Below are 19,972 nucleotides of genomic sequence, written 5' to 3'. Positions count from 1 at the left end.
AAAAAAAAAAAAAATTAATTTCTTTTTAGTGCCATTTTTTCCATTACTTTGCCAAAAAAAAGACATAGGCTATGTCCTCAAAGTTAGAGTGAAATTTCTCAGTCCCCTGAGGTGCAAATAGAACCCATTGAACAACCCTCAGGCAGTCCTGAGAAAGGTTTTGGGAGGAGTGGTGCCTTTGTGGCTTGCTGGGGTCAGCAAATGGGGCCATCAGCCCCTTACCCCCACTCTGTCCCTGACTTGCTGGAACAGGGGCACAGTTGTAATGAGTCCACCTTTGACAGGAGGCAGTGAGCACTGTCCTGAAAGCCCCCAGGTTTGGCTGTGCAGACATCAGGCTACAGGCAGAGTCTTGGGTTTCCTCTGGATCCCTGCTGCCCAGCACCTACAGGGAGTGGTGGTCTCACAGCTTCATTCCAACAAGCTTTTTCTGACCCCAGAGTTATACCCCTGTACATGCTATACTTTGTAGCTTCCAGAGTGCAAAGAACCCTTCCAGTGGGTGAGCCCAGGCTGCTCACACTCACAGGAGTGTGCTCAGGTGCTTGACCACACAATGCAGATGTGGCAGAGGTGAGGTCAGAAGCAAGTCTTCCCCCATACCCAGGGTCAGCGTAGCCTGCCTTTTGAACTCTACAGACTTCATCCTTGCACTCCTACCACTACAGTACTGAGCTGTGGTCCCACTTGTGTTCCACCCTGCCCTCTGCAGCCAGACCCCTTGCACCACTTCCCTCCCACAGCCCAGAGGCCGGGGTGGGGGGCCGTGGGCAGGTGGAGCTAGGGGGAGGCGTTCACTGCTGAGTTGCTTTTAACATCCCGAGTCGCTATTGTTTGCCTCAGTGGGTTCAGTGCCTCTCTTCGTCCCTGACAATCTGTTCCTCTGTCTTCTCACATATATATAGATCCCCCCTCCCTCAACTGTAAGCATTCTCCCACTTTCCATCCTTCTTTTTTTTATAACGTGGGAAGAAAGGCTCTGGAAGTGGCAGATCAGAGCAGCCGCGGGGGAAGCTGTTTGGCAGGGGTGGGAGAGGCCTGAGCCCAGCAGAGCTTCCTCCCTCCAGTGGGTACCTTTCTGCTTTACTTTTCATTTACTGCTCTCTCCACAGCACCCTGGGGAGAGGGTGTGCTAAGTGGGGCTCAGGAGATGGACAGGGTGGTGCAGCAGACAGAGATTGGGTTCTACTTAGACCTGACTCTGTCCCCTCCCTTGACTTGGGCAGCCCCCTCTTCTTCCCCAAGTCTCACTGTCCAGGGAGTGCAGAACTCAAAGCAGATCAGACTTTTGGGGAGTGGAAGGTGGACTTAACCAGTTCCTTGGCTCCCACTTACACATACTCAGTAGCTGGGGATTTGCAGAAGGAAACTGACCTGGAGACCCCTGCTATGCAGTGGGCATGTTCAGGGGAGCTGCCATTCCCAGCCAGACTGGCCTATAGAATACCAGGGAACTGTTGCTGCTGCCTTTTTCCTTTTTCTTTTGCTGTTTCATTGGAAAATTTAAAGCATACCCAAAGATAGAATAATGGAAATATCATCCCCAGCCTCAACAGTTACAAACTGAGCAGGCACGTTTCATGAAAACCCTCCACTCCATTTCCCAACGCCCCTCAGTCTCAGACATGTCATCTCATCCACCAGGATTGCAGTGTGCAGCTCTAAATGACAAGGACTTTTTTTAAAAACATAACCATAGTACAATATCCCACCCTAAAGTATCCCCAGTTCTTCAATTGCCTAATGAATGGTCTTTTTTATATTTGGTATGTTCAAATAATAGTCCAGTTAAAGACCATATACTACTTTGGGTTATTAGTCCCTTAAGTCTTAAACATTGGTTCTTCCCTACCCACCTACCCTGGGTTTCCCATGTACAGTTTATTTGGTGAAGTAACTGGGTCAGTGTAGCTGGGAGTTATGTTCTAGGCCACTTCTCAGGAGGGCTACATCAGGGTCTCTGGGGTGGGGGCAAATAGACTACAAACCCCTCCCTGGGTGAATTGTATGTTCTGGCCAAGCAACCTTGGGATATCCTCAGCAGGTGTATGTCCCTGCCGTCAGCCAGAGTAAAAAAGGTGAAATTGGACAATCTGGCCCTGGCTCTACTTCCTGTGGACTTCATGTCCTTGGGCAGCTCCCTTCCTCTCTCTGGGCTTACGGTTTTCCTACCTGTATATTAAGAGCTGATGCTGTTAACTGTGGGGCTTCACTGTGAGGGTCAGGTGGGCTGCCCTGAGCTGTGAGGTATTGTGTTCAGTCTTAGGAAGTACATGGGCTGAAAGAGCCCTGGGCAGCTGTAATGTCTTCTAACTGTGCCCAGCTGCCCCCAAACTTTGTGAACCCCTTACCTTGTAAAACCCTTCCCTACCCCATCTTCCCCTTTCCCTGGCCAAACCTTTAATCACTGGGGGGATGTGTTTTGTTTTTGTTTTTCAAGGTGATTAAAACCCCTCTGATTTTTGTCGACCCTAATCGTAGTCCAGCTGGCCAAGCTGCTACCCCCGCACAAGCCCAGGCTGTGAGCACCCCGCGGAAGGCCCGGGCCTTGGAAAACACAGCCAAGAGTTCCTCATCCGAGAGCGAGGATGAGGACATAATCCCTGCTACGCAGTGCTCGACTTCTGGTGAGCACAGCCCCTATGCAATGCTGACTCTCCTGCTGCAACCTGCCAGGCTTGGCTGGGTGGGGTCACCCTTACTGCCTTGAATCTCGACCCAAAAGGGAGAGGACACTGGCCAAGTCACATGACAAGGTGTTAGTCAGAAGGGGCTGGGGTCAAGTCTCCAGGCCCTGCATTGGCCATCCTGATTCAGGCCTAACTCAGACCTACAGTCCTCAAGGACTAATTCCCAGGGCTTTTCTGCGCCAGCTATAAGCAAGGAACCCAGACCAGTGGCTAGAAGTTGCAGGGACGAGGTTTCTACATAGTCTAAGAAGGAGCTCTGCAACAACTGACTGAATGTGGAGCAGGTAGTCAGGGTAGTAGTGAGTTTCCTGTCCCTGGTGGCATGTAAAGGGGTTAGGTAACCTAAGCAGAGACATTGGAGAGAGGTATTTCATTTATCAGTGGGAGACAGGAACAGATCTGTGGTTTCACTGTGAATCTACCAGGAAAATCATTAATATTACTATTGTTGCTATAACACTTTTATGAGGAAGTAATACCTGATCTTGGTAGGATAACTTAAAAATACAGATTAGCACAAAAAAAAAAAATACCACCTGTAATCCCATTGCCCCAAATAATTACTGTTAACATACAACAAGTAGTAACTTTACAAAAAACTAGTATATACATGTGTATTTTTAAAGTGAAACCATCCTATATGTAATACTCAGTAACCTTTGCTAGATATAATGTGACACTAAGGTTTTTTATTAATACGTGTTCACAGTGAGATTCCTGCTGGCTACAAGGAAGTCCTTTTGCGTAGACATACTACAGTTTATTTAGCTAGTGCCATGTTGGAGGAAGCAGAGAGTTTTGTTTCTGGGGGTTTTTGGCAGTTACAGTGTTCCAGTGAACACGTGTATAACAGCCTCTGCAGATAACCGGGGGTACTCTCAGGAGAGACTATTTTAACTGCAAGGAGAGTCATTTGGCACCAGCATTCCAGCCTGTTGCTCAGGAGTAGCAGCCTGGCCAGCTTAGAAAGGGAAAGAGAAAGCCTGCCTGCTGTCAAAGCAGCCATTTGAGTTCCTTGGGCCTGTGACATAGTGACATCTCTTACCCAGGAGGCTTGGGGAGGGGAGTAAACAACCTTCTACCTCTGTAAGCACAGAGCCAGGTCCCCAAAAAGGTCTAGCAAATTAGGTTGTTGCCACTGCTAGGGAGGCTGTGGGGGTTCTATGCCCTGACATGCCCCCCATCCCATTCCATTTCAGCCATTAGAACCAACATGACTGTGCCCACTGCTCACCCAAAGACAGCCCCCAAAACCAGCATTGCTAGAACCAGCAGCAACAAGAAACAGGAGGGATCAACTGCTCAGGTACCACCCTGTGGGCAAGGGAGGGCCCTGTAGGCCAACGGGTGGCCCCAATCTTCTGCCACTTTACTTAACCAGTGCTGAGAGGTTGGACTGTAATAAATATTACCCCCACCGCCAGAGGCTTTCCTGGTGTCTGGCTACAGCCCCAATGCAGGCTTTCCAGCTCCCCTTTGAGTTGTCAGGAAGATTAATCTGAGAATTCAGCTTCCAAGTAGAACCAGCCCTGCACCTTGAGTCCCTTATCAGATTCTCCAACATGGGCTTTTTGATTTTGTTTCCCTTCTGCTTGTTATGGACAAAAATTGCCCTTGTTTTTTTGTCACCCTCGGTAGAGTGCCGTGGTGTCAGACCTCACAGCAACCTCAAACTCTCAGGCTTAAACAATTCTCTCTTGCCTCAGCCTCGTGAGTAGCTGTGGCTCAGGCTGGTCTCAAACTCCTGAGCTCAGGCAGTCTACCTGCCTCAACCTCCCAGAGTGCTGGGATTACAGGCATGAGCCACCACACCTGACCCCAAAATTGCCCTTTGTATTATTTATACTGTCTATACTATTGACTTGAACATTCTTCTCAGCTTTCGCCATTTTCAGTGCATTTTTATTTGCTCTGTGCCTGAATCTAAAAGCTGGGCAGGGAAAGATTAATGGCCCATTGTTCAGACTGTAAAACTGAGCACATAACCCCTACCTGGAGGTTACGATTTGAGCAGGAATGGGTAAGGCCAGAACCCAGCTCTTATAACTCCCAGGGCCTTGTTCTCTGGGCCATATCAGTGTGGTTTCCTATCCCATGGAAAGGGAGAAGCCCGCTGCGCACCCCACCTCCTTTTTCTGAAGGGGCAGAAGAGTACTGGTGTGAACTGGGGGGAAGGGGTTGCCCCAGCCCAAAAAGGTGGTATACCACCTGCTCAGTGGGCTTACCACAAGCTCCAGACCAAGAAGAGCTGGGAGCTTGCATGCTGGGTGGGTAGCTGGGCTGTGGTCATCTGTTAAGCCATTTAGCCAGCAGGTGGTGCTGAGCATCTGTCCGTGCCAGGCACTGGGGAAGTGGTAGGAACAAGACAGGGAGGGACCCTGCCCTCACAGAGTGCCCAGACCAGCAGGGAGGCAGCCACTAAACAGGGAAAACAAAATATAAATATTCACCAGCTGGTAAGTGCTCTGAAGGAAACAGTATAAACTAGAGAATAATGGAGTGACCTCTTTAGAAAGGTGGGTGAAGGCCTCCCCAAGAAGGTGACAGTGAAACAGGGGAAACAGCAGTTACAGGATGAGCTGGGAGCTACAGACCCAGGACCCTTTGGGGGTGCACTTGGGAGTGAGGGGAACTGATAGAAGAAGGTAGGGACAGCTGGATGGAGCAGCAAGAAGAGCCCAGGCCTCAGCAGGAGAGCTGTGCCACATGTGGAGGGATGTGGGAGGCCCAGAGGCTCTCTGCAAGGGGTCAGAGCCAGTTTCTTTCTTAAGTCCTCTCCCTGGCTGCTGGTGGGGATGAAAGTAGGAATGGTATCGGGAGGACCCTGGGCTGAAGACTTGTCCCCAATAAAGGCACAAATTGAATAATGTGGCCACAACCAGGGCCTGAGCTGCTTCCCTCCCCTGGGTTGGGGACTGTCTTTGTGCTCTTGGAGAATAATGTGATTTGCTCATAACCTGAAGACTACCCCCCATTTTGTTGCCCAGATGGTGACGTTACTCCTTGACTGGCCCGCAGTTCCCTACCCCCACCTCGCAGCTATGTCTCTTGTCGCCTGGGTCTGCTCCCACCCCAGCCAGAAAAGATCTGGACCAGGGTGTGGCACAGATTGCATGCCAGGGACCTGTGGGTCTCACAGCTGGTTCTCACTGCTCATAGGTGACAAAGAGCAACCCACCTTCCTTCCCACTGACCCAGGCTACCCTGAAGGTCCTCACCCAGCAAGCCTGTGGGGTGCCCTGAGGAACTGGGGAAAGCTGGCCCTGTTCCCAGAGGCCTCATCTTTCAGCCCTGCCACAAAGTAGAGAAGAGAGGGCACAGGCATGGCCCTGAATCCTGGCACCAGCACCTGCCTGCTTGTGACCTTAGCCCTTGTGTTTACCTCCCTGAGCCTCAGCAGCCTGATCTGTGTGGAGGAATTTATAGTACCCATCTTAGAGAGTTGTGAGAAGGAGCAAACATGTGATTTACCCAACATAGCGCCTACCCTTGTTGAAGTGTTCAGGAAGGACCAGATGTTTCTTACCCTAATTTTCCTTCCACACGCTCCTTTCACCAAATTAGGTTGACAGTGCTGTAGGAACAGTCCCTGTGACAGGTCCCCACAGCGCCCCTGTCCAGGCCGGAATGACCAACAGTCTCAGAAAACGTAAGCTTCCTGAGGGCCAGCAGGCCACAGCCAATCCCTTGGGACATCCCAAGGCCAAAGCCCCTGGGAGCTCAGATGACAACGAGGATAGCAGCAACAGCTCTTCAGAGAGTGAGAAAGATGCTGAAGGACCCCAGATGACCAAATCAGCCCACCAGCCAGGTAAGGGTGCCTGATGAGGGATGAGACGTGGACTGGGAGGTCTCCTAGGCCTGATCTACCAACTTGTTTTGCGACCTTAGCAAGTCCTCCTATGCTGGGCCTCAGTTCCCCAGCTATACAATTCTATGAGGAAGTCAGTCCAAATGATTTCAAAGACCTGACTTTGCTGTTTGACCCTCAGCTTTTTTTTTGCAGTTTTTTGGCCAGGGCTGGGTTTGAACCCGCCACCAGCATATGGAGCCAGCGCCCTACTCCTTTGAGCCACAGGGGCTGCCTGGCCCTCAGCTTTTTATATCAGGATCCCTTGACTGATTCCCCAAAACTTTAGGACCATGCTTCCCCCACAGGAGATAGCAAGGAAATACAAATGGGGCCCCTAGAATTAGAAATGAAGCTTTTGGCATTCAGGTGTCTCACCTAGAAATAATCCTGTGAATAGCATGGAATTGAGGAGAAGCAATAGGAAGCTTTAGGCAGGAGGGTGAGGAACCTACAAAGAGACCAGAACATCGCAGCACCCAACTGAAGGGGTCTGCCATGCCTGGCAGGCAGGGGCCACCTGGGACTGCCAACAGGATACCTAAGCTTTTCTTCAGTAGGTCCAGCCACCTCCAGCAGGGAGACGTTGGTGGAGGAGACCACAGAATCCAGCGAGGATGAGGTGGTGGCACCTTCCCAGGTAACTTCAGGGAGAGGGCTGGCAGCCTCGCAAGTTTGGGGGCTTGGACCCTTCCTCTTTTACAGGGGTTTAAGGCAAGGTCATGTGTGCAGGGCACCAAGTGGGCTATTTCTTCCTCTGAGGCTCCGTTCAGTACTTAACCCTCAGGGTCTGTAGACAGGATTGACCTTGCTTCTAGGTAATACTCAAACAAAAACATTCTTTAACAGATTTCTTTTAAGGTATGTCTATGTGTGGCAAAGTGCTAGTGATTTTCTTTGTGCATTAAGAGATTTCCCTTTTTTTTGAGTCTCACTTGGTCACTCTTGGTAGAGTACCATGGCATCTTAGCTCACAGCAACCTCAAACTCTTGGGTTCAAGTGATTCTTTTGTCTCAGTCTCCCAAGTAGCTGGGACTACACGCACTTGCCACAATGCCCGACTATTTTTAGAGATGAAGTCTCACTCTGGCTCAGGCTGGTTTCAAACTCATGAGCTCAGGCAGTCTAGCCGCCTCAGCCTCCCAGAGTGCTGGGATTACAGGGGTGAGCCACCACACCTGGCCAGAAATTTCCTTTAAAATATGCCTTTCCAAAAAGTGTGTTAATTCAAATACTTTAAGAAATCCCCCTCTGGGCCTTGGTACCTAAAGGAGCAGGACTCCCCTTCATGGTCCCTGGACTGGTTTCCTGGAAGCTGTGCCTTGGTCTGGGTGGGGTGGGTTGCAACCTCTTTCACACTGGGCTTCTTCAGTCTCTCCTCTCAGGTTATGTGACCCCTGGACTAACCCTAGCCAATTCCCAGGCCTCAAAGGTGACTCCCAGGCCGGACTCCAACCCCTCAGTTTCATCAACTCTAGCCACCAAAGGTAACACAGATGGCAAGCAGGAAGCAGAGCCCCAACAAACAGCAGGCACCATGTCCCCTAAAATAGGTAAGTTGAGGGTTACAGGAAGAACACAGCAGGACAGGAAGGGACGAGGCAGTGGACCCCTCTTCCCTCCCCCAGCAACAGTTCCAGGTGTCCTATCTGCCATCAAGGAGGGCCTCTCCTAGTAAGACCTTGTGGCCATGCGTTGGGCCTGGAGGTGCTCATCAAAGTACAGATGGGGCCCCATGCCCAGGTGTGTGGCTCCCAAGGTCTGGCACAGCCTGGAGGTCAGCGTTTATCCAGACCTGGAGGATGCTGATGGACCTGGTAGGATAACTCTTTCCTTAGAGGAATCAGCATCTTGGCTTGTGGAGTAGGCTCTCACTAAATGACAGAACCAGGCCTCCATCCATCCTAGGACCCCCTTCTACTTAGCCTGCCCTGTCCACTTCCCCTAACCCACCACAGTTCTGGAGCCCCTGCACTGTGCTGAGGGGCACTGTCAGACTCACTGCACATTGCAGGGAGCAGCCCCCAGCCTATATGACATGGTGTGCAAAATGGGCCCCTCTTCAAGGTGAATACCCCCAGGGCCAAACCACTGGTCCACCTTCCAGAGCCCAATGTGTAGGAGCCTTGCACCTATGAATGGGCAGAGATCTGCCCGGGTCCCTGGGGATGACAGTGGAACGCAATCTTGGACTTTTATGCTGGGTCAGAAGAGGAGTCGTTGCTCACTTTCTTCCCCAGCATTCTCTCTGTGAGAGGCGGGTGCGACAAGGAGACATTTTAGAGGGGGCTGTGGAAGGTTTTTTTTACATATGTAGTCAGCACACAATTATCAAAAGCAAGCAGAGGCGTGGAAAATTCTAAACAAAGGCTACACCAGAATTCGCCCTGGCAGACAGTAAACCTGCTTAGTCAGCGGCCTGTGCATATGCACCACACCCAGCCGCCCCAACCTGCCTGGACCCCTGACCAAGAAGGGCCATGAGTGGTGGGTGGGCATGAGTTGAGGGCCATGTGGGTGGGCATGAGTTGAGGGTCTGCGTAGCCTTCACTTTTATTATAAATCTGCAATGTATAATAGGGGGCCTTGCTGTTCATCCAGCCCATCAGTTATACAGAGGGAAACAGACCGTGGGAGGAGCTGGGTCCTGGTCAGAATCACATAGCAAATGGGTAGTACCCAGGTTCCCTTCCTTATAGTCCGACATCTCCTGCTGTCTGACCTTTCATCTCATTGATAGATTTCAGGCCTTCTCATTCATTCTACAGGCAATTTCTGTTTCCTACCCTCATTGAGGGGAGTTTTTAGTGAGGCAACAAAAAAGGAAAAAGCTCTAAGTTAGAAGTGAGATCAGGGTGTGCAGCTGGTAGGAAGGCAGAAGCTTCGGAGACTGGGTGAGGCAGAGTGACTGCCGAGTCTTGCTTTCCCCATCTGTGCCTTTTTAAGAAAAGGTAGAGCTGCACCCTCTAAACTGTCACATACCATCACATATCTGTCCCCAACTCTCCCAGATCCATGACCTCAAGTCCTCTCTCCATAGGCAGAAAAGAGGCTGCTTCGGGCACCACTCCTCAGAAGCCCCGGAAGCCCAAGAAGGGGGCCGGGAACCCTCAAGCCTCAACATCGTTATTGCAGAGTGACATTGCCCAGCGTCTCCTGGGAGAGCAGTGGCCTCTGAACGATGCCCAAGTGCAGGCCTCGATGGTAAAGGTCCTTACAGAGCTGCTGGAGCAGGAAAAGAAGAAGGCCATGGATACCAACAAGGAGAGCAGCAAGAAAAGCCGCAAGCGGAAGCTGTCAGGAGATCAGCTGGCTCCCAAGGCTCCCAAGAGCAAAAAGAAGAAACAGCTGGCCTCTGGAGAAGGTGGGGAGGACACTGTATCCCCAGGAAAGGCCTCCATGACTTCCAAGGGGAAAGCAAAGAGAGACAAAGCAAGTGGTGATGTCAAGGAGAAGAAGGGGTCTCCTGGCTCCCAGGGGGCCAAGGACAAGCCAGAAGGGGAGCTTCGAAAGGGGGTGGTAAAGGTGGAGGGTGGCGATCAAAGCAACCCAAAGATGAAGAAAGAGAAGAAAAAATCTGACAAAAGTAAGTAACTTCACTTCCCCAGGCTCGTGCCAAGTGCTACCTGGGTGGGAGGACTCCTCAGCCAGCACCTGGTATCATTCCTTTCACTGAAAGGAGAGGCTGAGCAGTGGTTTGTCTAGAATTAGGGGGCAACTAGTGGCAAGCCAGAACTGGGTTCCAGAGCATCTGAGCTGTCAGGGAGGCTCCAGTGCAGTAGTGTCAGGGCTGTTCCTGGAGCCCGGAGTGCTAGCTCAACAGCATCCAGCAGTCACATATTCAGCTTCAGGCTTTTAGAAGGCCCAAGCTCAGGCTGTGTCCTGAGTGAGGACAGGGAATCATGTCCTCTTTCCATCCAGCCCAAGTCAACAGATCTTGGAGGATCCTGCTTCTCCAGCCAGCTCCCTAGATACAGAACGGACCAGGAACAAGAATGCCTGAATTTTTGTCCCAAGCCCTGCCCCTTCTCTCTAGATACCACTTTTCCCTCAGTAGTATTAGTGGCCCTTAATGAGCTCTGGGCTGCACTATGCATGTAGCAGGCCCTCGTTTAATTCTCATCCTAGCCCTGTCCAGTAGGGGATATTTCATTCCTATTTTCTATGTTGAAAACCATGGCTCGGAGGAGAGGTACTTAGGGTCACAGTTTTACTGGGTGGAGCCAGGTGCAAATGTACGTGGCACTCTTGATCACTGTCCTGGTGGTGGTGAAGAGATGAGGGAGACTACACAGATACATAAGGAATCAGCTCATCAGAGTGAGAGCCAGGCACCTAGAGCAGGACATGCAGCCCTTTGGTGCTCATATACTGGATTTCCTTTTACAGTAGGGCCAAGTAGTGTCCTTTTAAAATAAATGTGCAGGCATTTTTAAAAGTGAATTAATCTAAAGAAAAATGAAAGTAGTCCAGGTCAGGCACAGTGACTCATACCTGTAATCCTAGCACTTTGGGAGGCAGAGGCAGAATGCCAAGAGTTTGAAATCAGCCTTGAACTTTGGTAGATATGAACAACATATATACCAAAAAAATTTAAAAATTGGCCAGGCACAGTGGCACATGCCTGTAGTATCAGCTAATTGGGAGGCTGATGTGGGAAGATCACTTGAGCTTAGGAGTTCAGGCTGCAGTAAGCTATGATCATACCACTGCACTATAGTCCAGGCAACAGATGGAATCTTATACTAGTCCAGATGGTCCATAGATGGGACAGAAGTCATGAGGCTGGCCACCAAGGGGCATGCATGCTAGGTTGCTGAGTGGGCACCATTGCTGGTGGCTCCCCAAGGCATGAGCAGAACTGGAGACCCGGCATCAGCAAGAGTGAGCTTTGGGTCCCTGGAGCCTGGCCCTTGTGTGCCTCCTGACATTGACCCCAACGCTCATGATCACCATCTATAGCTCAGGAAATTTACTTTCTTCCCTCAGAAAAAAAGGACAAGGAAAAAAAGGAAAAGAAGAAGAAAGCAAAAAAGACCTCAACCAAAGACCCTGAATTACCAATTCAGAAGAAAAAGAAGAAAAAGGTAGAGTTCCTGAGGGGATCTCAGGCTAGAAAAGGGATCTATCTCAAATCCCCAGGGTGAATGTTAGCCCTTGCCACATATCAGACCTGGATTCTGCTCCCCTTCCATTCTCTGGGTCTTTGGGGGAACCTCAGGTTTTGACATACTAAGAAAGACTAGGAGGGCATGTCCCCTCCTAAGCACATGGAAGCCATGGAAGAGTCTTGTCTCTGAGGTAGGAGGATGGTGGGAGAGGGACAGTGAAGGCAGAAGATACCCCCAGGGATAGGGAGGCTTTTGCAGGTTTCCAGGTAAAAGAAAACATTACCTGGGATGTGCATGGTGTCTCAGCTTGTAGTTTTCCCCACTGAAGAAGCACACTGTTGCATCATGGGTGTCAAAGCCTGATGCACTGAGCAAGGGCTAAAAAGCCCTAGGGCCAGCATCTTAGACACAGCAAGGCCTCAGCTATGTTGAGGAAAGCTGATTATCTGTTGCTACAAAGGCCTGTGCTCCTTCTTGGAGGCCACATACAGCACTACCCTTGCCCTCTGAGGTCTCTGCAGACCCAGTGTCTATTCTGGGAGAGCCACCGGTCCTCAGGAGTTGGGGACAGCAGTGGGTGGGAAGAAGTTGCAGGTCCCAGAGCCTCTCATACTTTTCTCCTCACAGAAGAAGACAGCAGAGCAGAACGTGTAAGGGTCACAAGCACAAGGCGCAGGTATGCTTCCTGACCCTGAGCTAGGCTGGAGGCCAGTTCTGGCACCCACTGTGGTCCTGGAGAGCCTGCCAGACCTCATAGGTGGGAAGGGGATTTCACTTCTGTGGAGCCAGTGTAGTGATGCCTAAAGCTGGCAGTACAGTGTCAGAAGGATCCAGCACTATAATGGCAGTGGCTAACACCAAGTGCACTTGGTGAAAGTGCTGTGTGTGCCTGAGGAGCCTTGGGGGGCACTGGGACAGAGCATATTTGTAGGTGAAATTGGGTATGGCTTGGTCTCTCCCTTATGCCTGTCTTGTAACTTGGGGGGCATTTCCTCTTGGAGGGAAGAGGACTTGCTTAGAATAAGCCATCATAATAGTACTCTGTCTCCCTGTAGAGGAAAGGCCCTGCCAGATGGTGGTGACAGAGTTAACTGCTCTACTTGACTGTGTTGACCCTGTCACCCAGGCTTCTATAAATGGGGACTCACACAGAACCTGCCTCCTAGGCTAGTGGTGAGATCTTTGTGACCATAAACACTAAAGCACTCAGCCCCAAGTCCCAGGATGTGCCAAGTGCTAAAAAATGTCTACTGTGGTTAGTTAATTCCCTTCCCCTGCTTTGGAGGAGCCAGATTTTATTTTTCTAGATGGAGAAAAAGTTCAGAAGGTCTCACATCTGGATGTGTTTCCTTCCCTCAGGGATCTCTGAGCCAAGCGGTGACCATCCCATGCCTCTGACCTCGGACTACCTTTGCCGCCATGGGTTAGAACTGAATTTTTAACTTCTCCTTCCATAGAAGACAATGAGTGGCTGTGGGGTCCCTATGCTGGCCAAGCCAGTGAGCCTGCAGAAAGACTGGTCCCAGGAGGATGTGGCCCAGCTCCCATGACCTTGCCCTGCCCGCCCCCAACACAGGACGCTTCATATAGATGTGTACAGTATATATATATTTTTTTAAATGACCTGCCTCTCCCCCAACAACTCAAAATGTCCAAGGCCTCAGGACTTTCCACCCAAGAAAGTCTCTGCCGACCCAGCTAGGCCCAACCTGCAGCTCGTCTCATGCCACGTGGTCTCAGCTCATCCTGAGGCTTTGTCCTCCTGTCAGTTTTTTCAGTTGTGTTGTTGTTTTTCATTTGTTTTGTTTGGCTGGGTTTTGTTTTTTAAGAACTCAAAAAATAAAAGACTTGCAGGAAAAAGTGCAAGTTTCCAGTGCATCTAGGGCAAACGCATTGAGTTGGCTTATATTTGGAAGGGATGGTGTGGCCGACACCCACCATTCCTCCTTGACTCTGTTTCAAGGCTCTGGGATACTATGGCAGCTGAGACAGGCAGTTTGCCAGAAAGAGACTCAAGGAAGCACCCTGAGGGCCGCATTGGTGGGGAAGGCATTATGGAAGAAGTGGCCGCTGAGCTATAAGAGGGTCATGGTTGGTCCCCCAAATCTCTAGTAGGTCATGCAAACACCCAAAGGGGACATTAGGAGCCACCTTTTGAAGTAACAACTTCAGGTGGCAGGTTCTTGAGAAATAAAGGGGAAGGTAGCTGCAGGAGCAGGAAAGCCAGGGAGGAGATCCTCATGTCCAGGTCATGATGGGAGCAAGGACGAGAAATGGATGAACCAAAAAGGCATGTCAAGTGATGTCCACAGGACCTGGCAATGGCATGGGTGTGGATGGGGGCGGGTAGCAAAGGGTGTCTCTTGCTGCTCCAACCTGGAAATACGAAGGCCCACTTCTTGGGTCCAGAGTTGTGTGGAGTACCAGAGGTCCTAGAGATTTCTCCAAAGCTTTTAGCCCCTTGCTAGAGACAGCCACTGGCAGTACAGAATGCTGGGCCAGAGGTCTTGGTGACTCAGTGGCATCCAGCCTCACCCTTGGCTCCAGGACTTAGGCACCTGGCCCTCCCCCCCGCTGGTCTAGAACAGGCTAGAGAATGCTGTCCTCATTGACCCATGCCAAGTCTTTAAACTTAAAAATGGGACAACATTACTGAAGTTTTTACTTTCTGGCTCCTCTTCAAAGCTCAACAGATCTGGCGACAGGGGGCCTGTGCTTCATCATGGCAGCAGCCACTGAGAGCTGGAGAGCAGCTGGCTCCTCAGGCACACATGAGCACCCAGTTCTCCACAGTCCCCCACTTCCTGTCCATTCCCTGACCGGGGCGCTGCATCAGTTGCCATCTGTCATTGCACTCACACTGTTCTTAGTATAGAAATGAAATTGGGGACATGGAGAAGTGAAAGCTTGACCAAGAGAAGCTTGTGCTTTAAAAAGCATAGGCAAGGGCCTGTTTCTTTTTGGAAGTAAAGAGTATTTGTGTGTGTTAAACATGCACCCAGGCCAGGTGTTGCTCACACCTGTAATCCCAGCACTCTGGGAGCCTGAGATAGGTGGATTACTTGAGGTCACAGGTTCAAGACCAGCCTTCAGAGCAAAACCCCACCCCTAAAAATAGCCAGGCATTGTGGCGGGTGCTTGTAGTCCTAGCTACTTAGGAGGCTGAGGCAAGAGAATCTCTTGAGCCCAAGAGTCTGAGGTTGCTGTGAACTGTGATGCCACAGCACTCTACCAAGGGTGACAAAGTGAGACGCTGTCACAAAAAAAAAAAAAAAAAAAAAAAAAAAACATGCACCCAGATGTTTCTGTCTTCAAAGACTGCAGCCTCACAGCATCTCTGGGCTCTTTGGGGTGTCTTCTCCCACTCATGACTGGATGAGGATAAACAACCAGATACCAACAGAAGAGCAGGAGCTAGAGTGTTCTACTTACTACCTTTTATTCTTACATGAGTAGTGGCCCTGAGGGCCATGACAAGCTTGGCTGAGCAGACGGCACTAGGATTAGCAGAGAGGAGGATCGTGGACAGAGAGGCTGAGTTCTCACTGGGGAGAGGGGAAAGGATGGCTCATCCCCCCAGCTAAGTAGGCTGGAAAAGCCAAGGCCGGAGGGGAGAGGTGGGCAACAAATGTATCCAGCCTGGGGCTGGGGGTAGGGTTCTCCCCCCTGTGCTTTCCCACCTCATTCAAGGGCTTGGATCTCAGAGCCCCATGTGGGAGGCTGCTGTGATATCAAAATGGGTCTCCACCTAGTTTTTGGTCCACCTCAGGGCTTGCGTCCCAGTTAACAGGTGAGGGTTGGGCAGCAGGGCCCTGCTGCCTCTGTGCTGTTCTGACATAATTTGTCATGTCCAAAGAAGACTGACGAGCCAGGCATCAGAGTCTTGTGGAATGGGGTGCAGGATAGGAGATCGGAGAGGGGCTGGGTGTTGAGGGCAGAGAGTAGTAGGAAAGCTGTGGCCATGCAGGGCTGGCTGGGTGCTGGAGACTACCCCGGTTGTTCTCACATGATGACTGTGGAGAGAGAAGCAGCAAGTTGAGGCTGGGCTCACCCGTTATTGTCCCTCCCCTTCCTAGCATCCTGGGTGCACAGAGCAGTCAAGGACTGTACCCTCCACTGCCCTGTTGAGCATCATGGATTTGTGTAACCTCTCCACATGCATAACCTTGTTCCTCATCTATGAAATGGTCATCTCCTAGATGTCAGAGAATGGCCCAGGGTCATGCTCCCTCTTCTGCCCATGAGGGAGCTAGCCCCACTGTGTATGGGCTGCTGGTGACCAGATCCTCCTCTACAGGCCCCTTACCTATTCCTGGCTCCTGCTTGGTAAAGCCCAGCCCAGAAGACGGGTCCTCCAAATCCTGAGGCTCTGCAAAGGAGCAGCAAATCCTTTCATTCCTTGCAGAGCAACCTGCCCTCCCCCCCATGATGCCTGAGGGCAGTTGTTCCCCAAACCAACCCCAGGCTTACTGCCTGGGAAAACAGGCTGAAGTTTGAAAGGGCCTCTGCAAGCTGCAATGCAGTGGTGTGGTTGGGAGCTTGGGTGAGCAAGGCTAAGGCAAGTGATGAAAGGAGACAGGTGGATCTGTAGGACTCCTGGATGCAGGAGGACGGTGCATGGATAAGTGAAGATCACAGATGAAAGATGGATAAAAGACCAAATGAAATAGACAAGCGTGGGTGTGAGAGGAGAGATGATAGATGGACAAAAGACGGATGCGTGGGTGGATGGATGGCTGACTGGCTGCCCCCTGGGAGCTGCCATTTTTGTCCCATGTGCTCTGGGGGAAACCTCTTTCCCCTCAACCTTCCTAGCTGGTCCTTCAACTCTCACCAGCACAGTGGCCACTGCTTACCACTGCAGTTATGCTGCCCACGGCTCCTGGTGTGGGGGACCTCGGTGCCGTTGGGGAAGACACACCAGCAGTAGCCGATGCTCCCATGGCACTGGAGCGGCATATAGTTGCCGTTCTCGTCGCACTTGGGACGGAATGTGCCTGGGTGGATGGCAGGGACGCGGCTGAACTCTTCCTGGCACTTGGTCAATACTGAAGCGACAGGCATGATGAAGACACAATGAGTGAATGGGCTCTAGACTGCAGTCTCAGCAGTCAGAGACTCACACACCACTGCTATGAGCCTAATGCCTTCAGCCTAAGTAGCTCTACTCACTCTGTCCATTGCACAGAAGGGAAAACTGAGGCGAAAACCAACAAGTTCCAAGATCAAATAGGAAGTGAATGGTACAGTCGGTGTCTGATTCACTCCAGAACTTGGTAATTTGTTTTGATACTCAAAGCCCTTTCAAGCTTGAATTTTACCTACGATTTTGATTTCTGGAGGAAAACCCTGGAAACTTTGGTAAGTCTAAGTTTCCTGTTACTGGGACTTCCCAAGTAGGAATGGGGTTACCATTTATTAGAGTACTGTAAAGGGGATTTAAGCTTCAGATGGGAGCTGATGGAGATAGCAATGTGAGGTGATGTCTCTGAATCTTGTGGAGAAATCAAGGCCCCGGGTAGGGTGGGCCATTGACCTTCCACTTCAGAGGACACTGCAGCCCAGGGGGAAAGACTTGTCTAGAGTTGCACAGCAAGTTAGAGACAGCACTAGGATGAAAATAGCACTTTATGTTAGACCACAGCAGCATGTGAAAAAGGGGGGAGTGTGCAGTTTAGGGCTCAAAACTCCTGGTACACATTCTCCATTAAGTGGGAAATACCAAGGCCCTTTCGCCTGGCACTCACTGCTGTGAGACCTCTGCCCCCGCGGCCTGGAGTTGTGGAGGGTAGTGCTGGGAAAGGCAATACAAGGATGCCTGCCTGGTGTGTTTCAGGCTGTGTTTGCTCCAGACCTTATGCCATCCTCCACTCATGAAGAGCAGCCCTTAGGCGTGAAGAGCAGACCACAGAAAAGATGGAGCCCGGGAGGCAGCCAGACCAAGAAGGAACAGGAAGTCAGGACAGAAGTGAGAGTGGAGGGAGGAAGGGAGGTTCCCATGGTGCTGGGTCAGGGAGTGCAAAAGGCCCCAGTCTGCAGCTCCAGGAGAGCGCTGAGGGAGCTCCCAGAAGCCCCAAAGCTCCCACTCCCTGTACCTTTTGGTGGAGCCTCAGTGGGCTTTTCCTCCCCAGAGTTCTTGCTCATTTCAAACAAGAGCCACTGGTGCATCCAGCTCTCAAAGACCTAACAGGGACAGAGGTGGGGGTTCAAGCTCAGTAGCCATCACCAAGTCCCCACCCTGAAAATGGCTTCCTCAGCCCACCTTTTCCCAGCCCTGCCCAAGTTGTTGTGAGAGAGAGAGAGGGTGCAGGGAAGCCTGCTGACCTTCCAGTCCAGGGTCTCCATGGTGCTCTTGAGGTGTTTCAGGTTCTCTGGGAAGTTCCCCTTCATCTGGGGGTACACCTTCAGGGGGTCAGCCTTCTGCAGGGTGGCAGGGCAGGAAGGATGGTTAAAAAGAGGGCCCTGGCAGACAAGGTGAAATGTATAGCCTACATTCCCCTGGTCTTTCATTCTGAGAAGTGGACCCAAGCTGCACCAAGCCTGGACTCTGGACTTCTGCCATGAGGGGAGGGTAAGGGAAGGATAAGGGTGGCTCAGCTGTACAGTTACAGGAGCCCAAGTTCCAGGCCAGCTCTACTAGTAACTCTGAGTCTTCTGTTCCTTGCAGATACCTACTCATCTTTCAGGCCTCACTCCTCCAAGAAGACTGCCTTGACTGTTCCAAGCTAGATTAAGTCCTCTGCCTCTTTCCTCACAAAGTCCCCTGCACCTCCTTCATCACCTAGTCACTTGTTTGTCTCCCACACTAGCCTGAGATCTCTGTGGCTTCAGGAGTATGGGTCCTGAGCCCTGCACAGTGCCTAGCACAGAGTAGACATGCAGTAGAAATTTAGGAAGGAAAATGGGGTGTCTTACATAAGGCACTTCCACGCTTTTGGCCTCAGTTTCTCTATCTCAAAAATGGGGGGAGGCTGAACTATATACAACATCTAAGGGCCACCTCTGCATTCCTTCAGTAATCCAGAGAGCACATGTTGAAAGTCACAGTGAGCCGGGCATTGTGGAGGCCTAGGAGCTCGCCTTGCCAGGGCCCGGTGAGGGTGCAGGACCACCTAGCTGGCTCTCCTGCACTTACCAGGAGCAGGTGCATCACATGGTCCTGTGTCATGTTGCCATATTTGGTAGCATTCTGGACGGGCTGTGGAAGGAAGAACAGAGGTTTACCACCACTGGCCTTGGAGGAGGGTGGGTGGAGTGGGAGCCCTCAGCTGGAGTCTGGGTAAGTGTCTGAAGTCCCAGGCACTCAATGGACCTGTCTCTGGCACCTCCAAACATGAGAGCTTGAGCAAGTCACTTAACCCTTCTGCCTCAATGTCCTCACTGCTCAAACTGGCATAAGCTTTCATGCCCAGGGCTTCGTCAACAGCAAATAGTTTTGTGAACCGACACATTGTTGACATGTGATATCAAGGGCTTCAGGAATAGGCGAGACTGGTAAGATGCTATGGGAAATGAGAAGCACTTTGTAAACTATAGAGAGCTGAGCCTTCATCTCAGGGCTGGCTCCAAGAGGCTCTTCACTCCCTGCAGTGCCCTCTCCTGTCCGAAGTGGGCCCAACTGCTCCCCCCTCCCTCCACAGTCAGGACCCATCCCCAGCTGCCTCTTCCTGAGCCAGCTATTCTTCCCTCCCCTTGGCACTTATCCTCCAAGCAGGCTAGAGGATGTTTCCCCTCCCACCACCTGGGCTGTCCTTACCCTCTGGGCCAGGCCTTCCATGGGCAGCGCCTGCATCATCAAGGGGGTGGCCATACGCATCTTGCTCATAGGCTTGGGAGCTGTGGGGGCAGTGAGCATGGCCTGAGTATGATACTGGTGCCCAGGGAGAAGGGTCTCAGGTCTAAGAGCTGAGATCCTAGTCCCAGATTGGGGATTCCAGACTAGAGGGAAGGGACAGCGGGCCAAGGTGGGTACAGGAATAGATTCTCTTGGGTGAGGGCCATTGGGGACAGGGATGTCAGGGCAGAGGTGGGGCACGCACGCTTAGGGAGCTTCATGCGCAGGTTCTCTAGCTGCAGATTCTGCGAGGTGACCGTCAGCTTGTCCAGCCGGCCCTGCTGCTGGTACAGGAAGTAGGCAGTGGTGGCCTGGCCAGCCAGAAGCAGAGCTACCAGGACAGAAAAGCCTGTGTACAGGGCTCCACGGCTGCACTGCCTGGTGGGGGATGGAGGAAAGGTTAGAGGAGGATCCCCAGAGGTGGCTGCCCCAAGGGCTGGCTGAGAGTAGCAGAGTATACCGCCAACTTCTTCAGCCCTCAAGGTC

The 19,972-nt window shown here is 51.5% G+C and overlaps 2 protein-coding genes across 7 annotated transcripts in view; one reads left to right on the top strand and one right to left on the bottom strand.

Annotated features, from left to right (window-relative positions):
* Positions 1-13,685, top strand: part of TCOF1 (treacle ribosome biogenesis factor 1) — a 40,121-nt gene extending 26,436 nt beyond the window's left edge. For 3 of the 5 annotated variants that reach the window (XM_023515500.1, XM_023515491.1, XM_023515501.1), the window contains 9 exons: positions 2,441-2,627; positions 3,890-3,996; positions 6,255-6,501; positions 7,098-7,180; positions 7,914-8,094; positions 9,582-10,127; positions 11,531-11,628; positions 12,280-12,328; positions 13,012-13,685. In XM_023515500.1, coding sequence (XP_023371268.1) covers positions 2,441-2,627; positions 3,890-3,996; positions 6,255-6,501; positions 7,098-7,180; positions 7,914-8,094; positions 9,582-10,127; positions 11,531-11,628; positions 12,280-12,306 — 1,476 coding nt within the window. In that variant the 3' untranslated portion in view covers positions 12,307-12,328; positions 13,012-13,685. The remainder of the gene's footprint in view (positions 1-2,440; positions 2,628-3,889; positions 3,997-6,254; positions 6,502-7,097; positions 7,181-7,913; positions 8,095-9,581; positions 10,128-11,530; positions 11,629-12,279; positions 12,329-13,011) is intronic. The other 2 variants (XM_023515495.1, XM_023515497.1) reach the window with 2 other exon arrangements.
* A 1,382-nt stretch (positions 13,686-15,067) lies between these two features.
* CD74 (CD74 molecule) overlaps positions 15,068-19,972 on the bottom strand; it is a 10,134-nt gene continuing 5,229 nt past the window's right edge. The window contains exons 2-9 of one of the 2 annotated variants that reach the window (XM_012807616.2): positions 19,692-19,864; positions 19,409-19,488; positions 18,788-18,850; positions 17,977-18,072; positions 17,748-17,835; positions 16,509-16,700; positions 15,959-16,021; positions 15,068-15,665 (exon numbers count right to left, since the gene is read on the bottom strand). In XM_012807616.2, the coding sequence (XP_012663070.1) occupies positions 15,655-15,665; positions 15,959-16,021; positions 16,509-16,700; positions 17,748-17,835; positions 17,977-18,072; positions 18,788-18,850; positions 19,409-19,488; positions 19,692-19,864 (766 nt within the window). In that variant the 3' untranslated portion in view covers positions 15,068-15,654. The remainder of the gene's footprint in view (positions 15,666-15,958; positions 16,022-16,508; positions 16,701-17,747; positions 17,836-17,976; positions 18,073-18,787; positions 18,851-19,408; positions 19,489-19,691; positions 19,865-19,972) is intronic. The other variant, XM_012807618.2, reaches the window with a different exon arrangement.

This window comes from Otolemur garnettii, unplaced genomic scaffold, assembly GCF_000181295.1.
Source record: "Otolemur garnettii isolate 467f Iridium unplaced genomic scaffold, OtoGar3 scaffold00003, whole genome shotgun sequence".
Classification (NCBI taxonomy): Eukaryota; Metazoa; Chordata; class Mammalia; order Primates; family Galagidae; genus Otolemur; species Otolemur garnettii.
Note: the sequence above shows the minus strand (reverse complement) of the source record. Positions and strands in the feature narration are given on the sequence as shown.